Source organism: Oenanthe melanoleuca, chromosome 4 (assembly GCF_029582105.1).
Source record: "Oenanthe melanoleuca isolate GR-GAL-2019-014 chromosome 4, OMel1.0, whole genome shotgun sequence".
NCBI classification, from domain to species: domain Eukaryota; kingdom Metazoa; phylum Chordata; class Aves; order Passeriformes; family Muscicapidae; genus Oenanthe; species Oenanthe melanoleuca.
The window spans coordinates 31,824,905-31,837,672 of record NC_079337.1 but is presented as its reverse complement, the minus strand read 5'-3'; the positions used below and the strand labels follow the sequence as shown (position 1 = coordinate 31,837,672).

Sequence of the window (12,768 nt, the reverse complement as noted above, 5' to 3'; positions counted from 1 at the left end):
CATGCAGCAATGTAAACAGTGAGTTTGCTGAGATTTGTATTTGGTCCTTTTATCAAAGCACTGATTCAACATACAGTTCAGCATTCTTGTCAGAAAAACCAGGACTAAATGATAAGACATTCAAATGAAGCCCTTTTATCTGCCTTTTTTTTTTTTTTAACATTTAAGGGCTTTAAGTTATGCAGACCTCATCCAAAGAGAATATTCTAACAATTTTATCTAGTCCATCATGCAGGGCTCACCAGCATCATGAGAAAGCAGGCCCTCTGAAGAGAGATTTTGTGACAAACCAAGATTTGGCACTGAATTCATCTTTACTGCTTTGGCAGTGGAAAAACTTTTAAGCTGCGCTTACTTGTGTGCTTACAATATATTACACAATAAAAACTACTGAGTTGTCAGATTAAGAATAGAACTGTGTGCAGAAATGAAGTAATTCTATACTGCACAGTAACTGATTTTCTAAATTATGCTGGATTAGTAATACCTGTCTAACTCAGCTGCACCTCCTGAGCATGCAGCAATGTCATGGTTTTTGCTACTGCTTGTGAACTCTTTCATTTGCTTTAAAATGTTAAGTCAAAGGAGCATGTTTTTCTGGACTAAAGATAAAAAAAAATGTAAGAAAGAAATATAGAACAGAAGTTAGTGGGGAAGAAATGAAGACAGTATTTTGTGTAGTCATTATTGTCTGGCATTTCTAAGACAAAGTGTTCAACAATTTATGTGTGGAGCAGAACAGCAGGAAAGATTTAAGTAAACATTTTTTAATATTTCTGACCCTTTCAGATAGTTTTACTTCTTTCCTTTGAGGAAGAACAAAAAGCCTGTTAAAAAGAAGGAAACTGTAGATGCTCTTTAGGCAAAAAATTATTCAGTTATACAATAATAATCACTACAGAAAACAGCAGCTAACTAATAGCATAGAAGTTACATTAGCAGATACATGGAAATTATAGAGCTTTCATCTGAATAAAATTCATTTCCCTGTAATGTGAAGCCTCCAGAACTAATTAATAAAACTAGTGTATTTAGTTTTAAAAGCCACTTTCCCCAAAGATTAATATTATGCATCTGAGAGAACATGCAAGGTAAGTAAAAGCAAATTATCAAAAATGGATGATGTTCAGATGAAATAATTATGATGGTTTTCCACTGAAAGCATGCTACCTCTGGGTTACAAATAAATAAATAATTATCTAGCATTGCCTTTCAATAGCTTTGCTATAAACATGTAACCCAGATTAAACAAAACCCCAAATACACAAAAATGTAAAGAAAAGGAAGAAAACTACAGAAAAACTACTGTAGATGTATTTAAGGAGTGACAAGGAGCTGCTAACTCTCAACATTACTGATAATGTTCCCTGTAACAGTATAGCTACTCTTTGTTTAGAAAAAGACTGATTTACTATATTTTGGGATGTCTACCACTTTTGTAAACAAATTTTTATATTTTGTAAAAGATTTGTTTTTCCTTTACATATATTCTTCACAGGACAAGTGGAAATGCCCTCAAGCTACACCCAGGGAAGATTCATATTTGATATCAGGACAGATGTTTTTTCACTAAAAGGGTGGTTAAGCATTGGAATGAGCTGCCCAAGGAAGTGATAGAGGAATCAGCAGCCCAGGAAGTGTTCAAGAAATGACTGGATGTGGCACTTAATGCCATGCTATAGACATGGTGGTGTTTGTTCACAGGTTGGACTTGCTGATCTTGGAAGTCTTTTCCAACCTAATTGATTCTGCGATATAAATAGACAGCATCAAATTCTAATAGAATTCCCTAAATGCAAATACATATTATTCAGTCTCTTCATAGCAAATGCACATGCATACAAGAAATAACTGAATTCAAGAACAGGAGGGGAAAAAAACCCAACAAATCTAAGTCAGTTATAAAAGCTCCACTCACTACAGCTTCTAGGATTAATAATGAGCTAGAGCCATAAAAGCACTGTTTCCAGCTGATTTCCATTTATGCCCAATCTCTAATTACAGTATTTAGTTGCTATAGTACTTAGCAGCAACTATTTTCTCTGAATGAACACTGTCCTAGACAGAGAGCAAAACCTGCAGCAGCTGTGATAACAAATAATGAATGATTTGAAAGTGTATTTAATATGTGAAGTTGCACTGTGCTCTGAATGCTTTACTTACTAATTCTATAATAACCTCAAATTTTGCCTACTAGCTTTGCCTTTTTAGCTTCTTCAGTACTTTTATGTCGTGTTTGTGAATTTGACATCTTTTTCTCTCACCTAACTGCCTTTTTCTGTCAGCTTTCCATGAAGCAGTAAGGAAAAAATAACTGAAATTTAAAAGCAAAAACCAAAAATCATACTTTCTACAATTGAGCTGTTTGATGACAATCACAGAATTTATTTTCCTATTATATTTTCCCCCTCCTTCTAAGACATCAAAGATTACACATGAAGTAATAGAGATATTCCTAAATTCCTCTGCCTCTGCAGGCTGCACTGGCAAAATTATAAATGCATTAATTTCCTTGATTTGTACAATACATATCAGGACGTGCTAATTTTGGCCAGGGTAGAGTTAATTTTCTTCACAGTAGCTAGTACAGGGCAGTGTTTTGGATTAGCTGGAAACAGTGTTGATGAAAACAGGATATTTTCATTATTCCTGAGCTAGGTTTGCACAGATCCAAGGCCGTTTCTGCTCCTCACCCCAGCCCACCAGCATAGAGGCTGAGGGTGCACAACGAGCTGGAAGGGGACCCAGTTGGGACAGCTGACCAGGGAATATGACACACAACCCAAACCTGCTGTGCTTTGTATCCTAACTACAGAATAATGTAGATTTTTATGTTTTCCACTACATATTTTACTATTAGAAGGAACAATTATGTCTGGATAATAGCGTTAAAGTCAAATTCACCACTCAGCTTCAATGTGCGCATTACTGGTTAAAGCAAAATACAAACACTTCACTGCTTATCTTGACTATCCCCAAACAACTCTTCACTTTTTGCACTTTCATTATCCCTTTGTCTTTCCTCCTTATTTCACCAAGCAATTGCTGCAGCCTTTCAGCCTTGTTCCAGCTATCAAATGAAGGTCCAAACAAGCAGCTGAACAGAATTTGTATTCAAGGCAGGTGCATTAAAAGCTCATGAGTTTCAAAAATAGGTTATATATATGCCTGCACTGAAAAGACAGTATTAGGGAAGATGCACAAAGGCAAAAGTAGAATAAATGAGTCAGATCTCCACCACCATTTTTTCTCCTTTTCTTCTCTGTATTCCTCCTCCCAAATAACTCTGCAAGTCACAAGCACCTAGCACTTAGGTAATTTCTTTAAAGAGAAAAATAAGGACAATGCCTAGGTTTGCTTAGATTCTGGCCTTGTGAGCAGGTGTGAGATCTGAATTCTTTCTAATGCTTTTACATACCTATTCCATAGCCCTCATAGAGCTGTCTTTCACGTTCTATGGTCTGCTTGATGACAGATTCCCGTGAACCATGCTGTCTTCCTTGTCTGCCTTTAATACTGTTTTGTAATTCAATCTGCTCCAATTCAGCATTGAATCGACACATATAACTGAAAGAAATAAAATGCATAAAAGCCAGATGCAGTCATAGAAAAAAACTGCAAAACAGAATTACTCTGATAATTTTTTTACTAATTGTATTTATTTTCTAATTTATTTTCTTTATTTATTGCTGACTGAAGGAGTAAGTGGTAAGAAATCTGAATATTCAGGCATTACAGAATAACCCAACAAGCAAATGCATGTGATTACTACTGTCCAAATCATTTCAAGCCCTCCACACACTACAAAAGTATACATACTCAAAAAAAAATACTGCAATATGACTTATTTGAATGATTCTCAATATTTGTCAGTGGCAACAAAATCAACTACCTGATATTAAGAGCAATATATAAAAGTCCTCCTCCGAGTCAGCATCACATTATTTTTAAAGACAAGTCAAGCTTATTAATCTTGTTTTAAATACTAGTCTTACTTTTCAATTAGTTCACCAGCTTCCTTCTTCGTATATTCAATTTTACTGGGGTCAAGGTGACTTTGAAACCATTGCAGTTTTTCTCCTACAAGAATAAACTTAACATTAATGGTTACGCCACCGCTGTGACATCAATACAGATTTAAATTTCTCGAAGTTTTTTAAATGCCCCCCCATTTTTCAAGATTTTAAGTGCCACCATAAACTCTGATACTGGGGGTACCAGGAATGAAGGCAGCTGTAACAGAAATATTCCCAGATAATTTCAGATTTATTTTATACCTCCCGCACAGGAAAAAAGACATTAGGCTTTGTTTTACTGGAAAATAATTAAAATATCACTATCTGAATTGCTTAGGAATGAAACTTAGAAAGGGGGAAAAAAAACCCACAGTGGCTGAGTAAGAGTTCTGATGTCACATCTGTTTTTAAACAGATTAAACTGAAAAGGTGCAGGATTAATCATATGGACGAGAAAAATATTCCAGGTTTTGTCTCAAAGTTTTGAATTTACTTGCTAACACAATGTGTCTTTTCACCTACATATATCATCTTCTTTTAAAAGCAATTAGAAAAAGCTTGGAGACCAAATAAAACAAATACGTGTACAGATGTGTACACTGACTAAAGATTAGCTATGCTCAGCCCCAAATTCAATCCTGTGTATATTAAGTGGACATATCAGGTATTTTTGTATTTCAACCAAATCTATCTGAAGATTGCAGAATCAGATTAGAGAAAAAGAAGCTCTAGTTGGACATCTAAAAAGCTGGTAAAACTTAGAATTTCTACTAATAAGCTGAATACTGTTTAATAGAAGTTTCTGCTTACCAATAATACTTAAACGTAAAGCTTTGTCAGTCTTCAACCTAGCAGAAAAGAAACAGGTATGTTAGGCAGGAATGAGTACCATATAAATAACGATCTTGATTTTATTCTCAAAAAGCTGGGTTTTTTCCAGTCACAATAAATGTCAGGGTAACATTTCAAATAAAAATATTTTACAAATTCCAAACAATGTAAAACTTCTTTTTTCATCCGATCTGCTTTCTGGTAAAACTAGCTGAAATTTCTCCAGTTTGCCTATTAAACTAAAGAGTTTCTTGGAAGAAAAAAACATTTTTCTCTGAGTGCAGCAAAAGGAATTTCAATGAAGAGCTGCATTGTCACAATTTCTTTAAGTATTTCTGATATTCTTCTGGTATGTTTAATGAGTTAGGAGATTTCACTACACTACATTCTTGCAAATCAAGAATGCAATGTGAAAAATACCATTCCATTACCTTAAAATGTGTAATAATTAAAGTTTGTGCTTAGCTAAGTTAATGTGTTAGGAAACCAAAATTAACAACTTCATTAAAGAAGATGAAAAAATACCCCAACTCTATTTCACAGTACTTTTAAGTCCACTTGAATCTCTGGCAAGATACCCAAAAGCCTTCTGTATTCTGGGGGATGTCGGTACACAGTTCTATTTGGGATTAATTTTATCTTAATTAGGAGTTCTCAAAAAAGACAAGTTCTCTAACAGGAAATCCCATGCCTCATGCTCTTTTGTCCTCAAGGTGTCAGCTTTGATCTGCATCAAAGAATCCTGCAATGTTCTATTGTTTCCAGAAAGGAAACAAGACATTATTGGGGTAAGTATGAAGCCTGTCACTGGAAAAAATACCCTAGCCATGCATATTCAGTGTATATATTAAAGGATCTCTGCTAAAATTGGCTTTTTATCATTATTAATAAATAGGAAAATTGGTAATAGAGTAAGCAAATCATAAAGGCTATAATTGACAAAGAATAAATAATGCTGCAATTCATCACAGTTCAAAGCTATTGTGCTCCTTTATTAATTTCCTTTTACTCTGTAAAATTTAATAAGCATTTTAGAGCTTATTGAAGTAACTCAGAACAAAGAAGTCTGTCACCTACCACAAAAACTGGGATCAAAAGATAAACCCTTACTTTCCAGAGACAAACATACTTGTGTCACTTGTCCACAAACCTACATCATTAAATAAAGATTCAATCTTTCAAGTATTTCATCCTCTGAAGACTGTCTAAAAGCCATGTACAAGCAAATGCACAGCACATGTGAGCTACTAAGAATTCCACTAACATATTAAAGAAATTTTTACTTCTATGGATACCCCAGCATGTGTAGAAGAAGCCTTCAATAAAAGCTGGGCAGGCTCTTATCCTCAGAGGACTTACACCAGGGAGCTTTGGAAGGCAACAGCATCCAAAAAAAGGACACACTGCACTCAATGGAACTCCATACCAGCAATCCCTTCTGGGAGCCCTGCAAGATAAGCCTGTCTGCAAAGCTTTGTCATGGAAAAAACTACAATGGCATCTAGGAAAGCTGCCTAAACAGAATGATGTCACACATCCACGTTCTAAAACACTACAAACTGCCATTTGCATCTGCTAAGGCAAATAAATCATTTATTTATCAAATTAGCGAAGTACAGAACCATTTTCTTCTGGAAGAAAACCCTTCAGCCTCCTGGAGCACACAACTAATTTCAGTATGAGATACAATGAATTATAGGCTTGGATGTTGTCTTATTGTACTTCTCATGAAAACCTCACCTCAGTTACTGCTAGAAGACAATAGCATTAGCAGGGAGGCTAATGAAATCAGGTGAGTCAAAGAAACTTGCTCTCCTCTCCTTCCACACAATGAGTAATAGCTTTTGCTTAGGGTAAGGAGAGGGTAAGCTAGGGATACAATCTTGTGGCAGGCTGCTGTTTCTTGATGATTTTCTTCATCACCCGCCTTCCAGAAATCTTCCCTTTACAAATGATTATTAACAAGAATGATCAGTGGTTTTCTTGATGTCTACTAAGTACTTAAAAAGTAAATTCCACATGTTCCTTCAGCAGCTCTTTATCTTAGACATTGTATTCAACTCTTCTACTCTAAATGCTAACAAAGTATCTCCCAAATCAGATCACAAACTCAGTATTTTTCCCCAAAAATATCCACACATACAAATGCCACCTATGGCTCTGAAAATTAAAAAAGGCTTTTCAAAATAAATAATCTTAAAAGCTAACAGCTTTTCAGTTCCTCATGAAGAATCTGCAAAAGCATGTCACAAAGCATCACTGCCACAAGCAATGCAAGTAGAAGCATAGTGGGTCAAGAGAGATTAAGAGGTTAGACAGGGGAAAACTTCAGAAAAAACAAACACACAGTTCTACCAGGAGACATTTTAAGGTTGCTTACTTACAAGAGGTGACCACACTCCATCACTGTAAAAACTCCCTAGCTCTCATATCTCAGTGCATGCCAGTATTTCACTGGCTTATTTTTAATGAAAATGCACTGACTCCTAAGAAATTTATCATGCATGCACAATAGGAAGGGTCTATTTTGACTCAGGAGGGAAAACGACAGAAATAAAAAATGCACAGCCAGATTAGCTTTAGCTACCAAAACCAGATAGGTATTTCTGCACTTGCAGGATAACGACTGGTGTTAGTACATCACTACTAGGGAAGTTTCATGAATTTCCCACTATGGTCTGGTTTCCTAAAGCATAGAAAAATCAGTGTTCTACTACTGCCAGTGAAGCAGCTATTGCTGTCTCATAAAAACATCCATGTAATTATTTAAAAGAACAAACAATCTGCCTAAAGGAATAAGGATTCGTATGTAGATTAAGAGAGAATAAACTGGTAGTAATACACTGGAAGTTGTTGCTGCTCATTAGACCTTGAAGAGAACTGAGGGAAGAGGGATGCAGGCAAGAAAAAGGTGTCATTTAAGTGAACAAGAAGATTTAAGATTGTAGCCTATTTTCTAAAAGCAATTGGTCTGTCTTCTCTTATTATGCTTTAAGATTGGTCTTGTAGTGCAGTCACAGTTTCTGGACACTAAATTTGTAACTGCAGCCATATTTCATTATGAATAATTGCAGTGAAGAGTGGACAATGAAGCTCATAAAAAACTTCTGCAACTCAATGCAGAGGTTTTCCCTCCTTTTTCCCAGTGCTATATTTTAAATAGTGAAATTCCTTGTGGATAATGTCTACACTTTTTTTACTATCTCGTTTGGGCAAAAAGATACTGGAATATGCATCTCATAACTTAATACAATTTTCCTTCCTGTATAACATAAACAGGAACATTCACAGTAGTTATTTTGTTACATCCATTCTACAGGAAAGTTAATAAGCAAACAGAAGCCTAAACTGTCTCCAGCCCTGAATCCTGTCTCCAGACAAGTACCAAAGGAAATAAAAAACAAAACATCACAACTCAAACTAAGCAAAACAAAATAAACAAACAACACAAACCCAAAAACATTGACTGATACTTCTAAAAAAGATATTCTCACCATCCAGTAACATGCCATTCAAGGACTTCCTACACACTACACCCTTGTGTGAAATAGTAATCAATAGATAAAATGTACCTATGTTCAAGAAGTATTACTGCACAAATTTAGCCAACCAAAATTAGAGCATCCTCTGGCTTAATAAAAATTGTACAGACAAACTCCATGGACTTGCTACATTCACAGACTAGACTAATCCAGTTTTTCATTCACCAGAGGTGCACTGGCCTGTACAGAAAAATTATCACCTTTACTCAGGCCTGGTGAGATCACATTGAGATCTCTGCTTCTAGTTTTGTGCCCTATTCATACTTCAGACAACTTAATTCTACACAATAACAAGCATGGTCAAAAAAGTGCCAGATTCATAGCTGTGCCTAAGGAACAAAATTCTGTAGAGATTACAAGGCAGTTTCTCCTACTTACCACCAAAAGATGTATTAACCTTCCACCAGGGAACAGGGCTGTCATTCAATAGAAGCAATTTGAAAAATTGTTTAAAGACATTTAATAGACCCACAGAAGCAATGCAGAAGAACAAAACTGGTGTGAGCCATTTCTTTTACCTGAGAGTGTAGGAGAGGAAAGCTGCCTTCCATTCACAGCATCAGAAATTTGCCTTTTTCAGAGTTATGCAAAATGAATCCTCATCCTTTTACTACAGAAACTGAAAGCTAAGTAATTACAATAAAAAGTTCAACATATATATAATTACCAATATTTTTTTAAAAATTCTGAAAATTTACCAAGCTGAAATTGGGACCCTTAGCAAGTCTTTTAAAAACACTAAGGGGGAAAAAATATCAACATTATTCATGTCTTTCAAATTAAATTGCTCTTCAAGCCAAGACAACACAGAAAATAGAATATAGACAATTGGAGGATGTTTTTAATGTAACTAATTTTTAGAAAACAATACGAAAGTGATCTACAAGGTACAGAATTTTAGTTAACTATTCAGGCCCCAGAAGCGTAAGATGTAGAAATCTCCTTTATAAGGTATAAAGATATATAAGATCCATTTTGCTATCACAAAATGCTGTGGATGGTCAAAACTGAAATGCTACTCTTGGTGGAATGGTTTCCCTATGTAAATGAAATGTTACATCTTTTGCAATCAGCCTAGATTGAAATAGCAGGTGTACGATTTCTTCAAATACATCAGCGATACAAAGGAAAACTAAGGCCCAAAAACTAAGGGCCTCTTACTGAATTGAGGGGGACCCTGGGAAGAGAGGACACAGAAGGCAGAAATACCGAATGCCTTCTTTGCACGACCTTCACTGCCAAGAGCAGCCCTCAGGGATCTCTGACCAGGCTTAAGGAATGTCAGAAGGAAGACTTGCCCTTGGCCAAGGAGGACTGAGCTAGAGAACGCCCAGGCAAACCTGACATCCACAAAGCCATGGGCCCTGAGGGATGCATCCGTGAGTGCCAAGGAAGCCGGCAGACACCATGGCTAAACCATTCACAAATATCTCTGAAACATTATGGAGATGAGGAGAGGAGCTTGAGGATTGGAAGAAAAGAAATGTCACCCTGGTCTTCCAAGATGGCAAGGAGAACCCAGGGAACTAGTGGCCAGTCAGTCCCACCTAAATCACTGCAAAGGCAATAGAGCAGCTCGTTCTGGAGGCCATCTCTATCCATATGCAGGACATGGAGGTGATCAGGAGTAGTCAGCACAGATTTACTAATGGTTAGTCATGTTTGACCAACCTGATTGCCTTCTATGATGAAACAACTGCCTGCCTGGATGGATGAGGGGAGAGCAGTGGATTTTGTCTATCTCAGTTTCAGCAGGTCTTTCAGCTTTTTGCTGTTGCAAGAGGAAGAAAAAGTAGCACTCCAAGAAGAAACATCAGCACTGGTGTCCTATCAGTGTAACTCTAACCACACGAGACTGTCACTAAAAGATTTGAGTGTGCCATGACATAATGAATAATCAGTAAGTATCACTGCCTTACTAAGTTTTCTTATGCATGTCTTTCTGTATGATAAAGTCACAAATGCAAGCACTAAGAGTCAAGTAAGAGAAAGTCATCCTTTGTGATTAAAAGGTATGAGTGGCTGTTATGACACCAGGTGAGAGAGCTAAGGGATAAAGCAGTCAATTTAGCAGTAGGAAAATAATCTGCAATAAAAATTTACAATCAATAGTCAGAGAGCACAGAAAAAAAACCCATGAAACAGCAGAGGAAACCTATTGCACAATAAGAAACTGCCCAATCCTCAATATATGCTACTTATGAATTCTTGCAGCATCCCTGCTGGAGGCTACATGACCCCACTGTGGCAGCAAAGGCCCCCCTTCTACTGAAAGCAACAGTGCAACTGCTGTGGATAAGGTTGTTCATCAATCCCAACAATAAAAATGCAGAGTGCCTGGACCAGGAGTTTCCAATTTAACACCTTCAGACAAATGAGCATTTGGGCTCAGCTCACATGGTCCATCCATACACTACACTTTATACAGATACAAATTATGTTGTTTATATAGTGCTGTACTATACTTAGACCAAAAATGCTTTAAGCTAGCTTTAGTAACTTCCTAAATAAACATATTTATGCATAACAATGAGCAAGCTGAGACAAGGTAAATTAAAGGCCAGTCTTCACCAGCTGTCTTTTCCCTCTGTGGGAGGGAGAAGTAAAACTTAAAAGCACAAAAACAAACTTGCCATGGAAGAGCAAAAAACCACCAAAGGGGAGTTAACTATTAACTTTTCTTCAGAAGTCTGTGCTCTGCAGGAAGGTTTCTGGGTTTTCTTTTCTATTAACTCAACACTTTAGCAGAAGCAGCTAGACCCCAGGAATTTTTACTGAACTTCAAGTAAAGCCAAACTAGGTGACTCACCTTCATGTGAAATCACCAGCATCATGCTATTCAGATTATCAAAGGCAAGAAATCTAACTTGTAAGGACAACAACCCAACAGCAAATCTACACACTTTGTATAACCTGATTTAATGCATGCAAACCTGTCACTTCACATGTATTAAGTTATACAGACCTTTCTGTTATCTTATGGTTATTTCAGCATAACAGTTCATGCCCACTACCACAAATAAAAAGCATCCTCTGTGATGTTATTATTTGGTCTGTACAGAGGTTTTGCAGTCAACTTACTTTTCTTTCTTTTCCTGTTTGTGTACTTCCCTTGCAAGCTGTGCAGCTTTTCTGCTGTAGGGATGGATAGCTTTTTTCTCCTGCTTCCCTCCTTGAGGTTTTCGTAACTTTGGCTGAAAAGAAATGAAAGATACTATGCACTAATAAGGCTGAAAGGGAAGGCAGAAGTCCACACCACGGTGAAGACTTAAAAGGTCATGCAGTAAGAAAGTCCTTAACCTTCAGTAACCCATTATCAATTTCACCCACTTCAATAACAAAACTACTTGAAGCTAGTACATGCTGTAACAAAAACAATGGAGCACAGGAAATGCTGTAAGAAATCTTACATAGTGACTACTGTCAAAAAACCTACTTTAGAACTCTGCTGCTAGGAAACAAAGATTAGCTCTCTGTACCTTTGCAGAAAAATGTCCCCATTCAAGCTTCTATCTGGGCTTCTGACAAGAGCCTCATGTAATTTGTACAAGGTAATAAAAGTGATTTTCTTGTTCCTCCCAAGAGATCATTGGAATGCCTCACACCAGGGAGCAGCCAGAGGCTTTCCTTCTCTAATCCTTCATACTGCACAGAGAGGGAGTACCACTCAAGAATTTCCAAAGTACCTAATACTACTCCAAGTTACGCTATTTTCTGGTAAGAAAGTGTTTGAACAGAACTGAAAGGCTTTATGAATGAATATGCTATTTAACTGCAGCCAAAAGAAACAAGCAAGGCGGCTTTCCTGCATCACAATAAATGGCCATCATTAAACGGAGACTACAGTGCACCCAATCCTCTGTAATAATATCAGTGCTTAGGGCTGCGACAAAAAAGAAGGTGTCAAAGACAAAACCACTCTGAACACCTGGGGAATCTTCCTGCCGGGAAGGCCCAGAGGGACACAACCCCCAGAGGGACACAACCCCCCGCGGGAGCAAACGCAGCAGTTTCTAAATGCAAGCTCGGCTCACCGCCGGTATCGGCCCACAGGGGCCGCAGACTCCCGAGGCCTCTCCAGGGACGCGGTGGGGCCGCTCCCGGCGGGAAAGAAGGGGTCGAGAGCACCGCGCGAGCAGCCACCGCCATCGTCAGAAGGGCCGACTGCGGGAACCGCACCCCTACCCCGGTCCCGGTCCCCGTCCCGGTCCCGGTCCCCGTCCCCATCCCCATCCCCATCCCCATCCGCACCCCGCCACACGCACCATGACGAGCGATCCTGCTTCCGGCGCCGCGGTGCCGCAGCCTCAGCGCTCCGGGCGGGCGTTCCGCCGCACCGCCACCGTTCCGCGGCACCGCCACCGTTCCGCCGCACCGAG

General features: G+C 38.0%; 1 protein-coding gene across 2 annotated transcripts in view; it reads right to left on the bottom strand.

Annotated features, from left to right (window-relative positions):
• TMA16 (translation machinery associated 16 homolog) overlaps nt 1–12,738 on the bottom strand; it is a 28,368-nt gene extending 15,630 nt beyond the window's left edge. For both annotated transcript variants that reach the window (XM_056489856.1, XM_056489855.1), the window contains exons 1-5: nt 12,655–12,738; nt 11,471–11,583; nt 4,827–4,864; nt 3,996–4,080; nt 3,419–3,567 (exon numbers count right to left, since the gene is read on the bottom strand). In XM_056489856.1, coding sequence (XP_056345831.1) covers nt 3,419–3,567; nt 3,996–4,080; nt 4,827–4,864; nt 11,471–11,583; nt 12,655–12,657 — 388 coding nt within the window. In that variant the 5' untranslated portion in view covers nt 12,658–12,738. The remainder of the gene's footprint in view (nt 1–3,418; nt 3,568–3,995; nt 4,081–4,826; nt 4,865–11,470; nt 11,584–12,654) is intronic.
• Nucleotides 12,739–12,768: the final 30 nt, after the last annotated feature.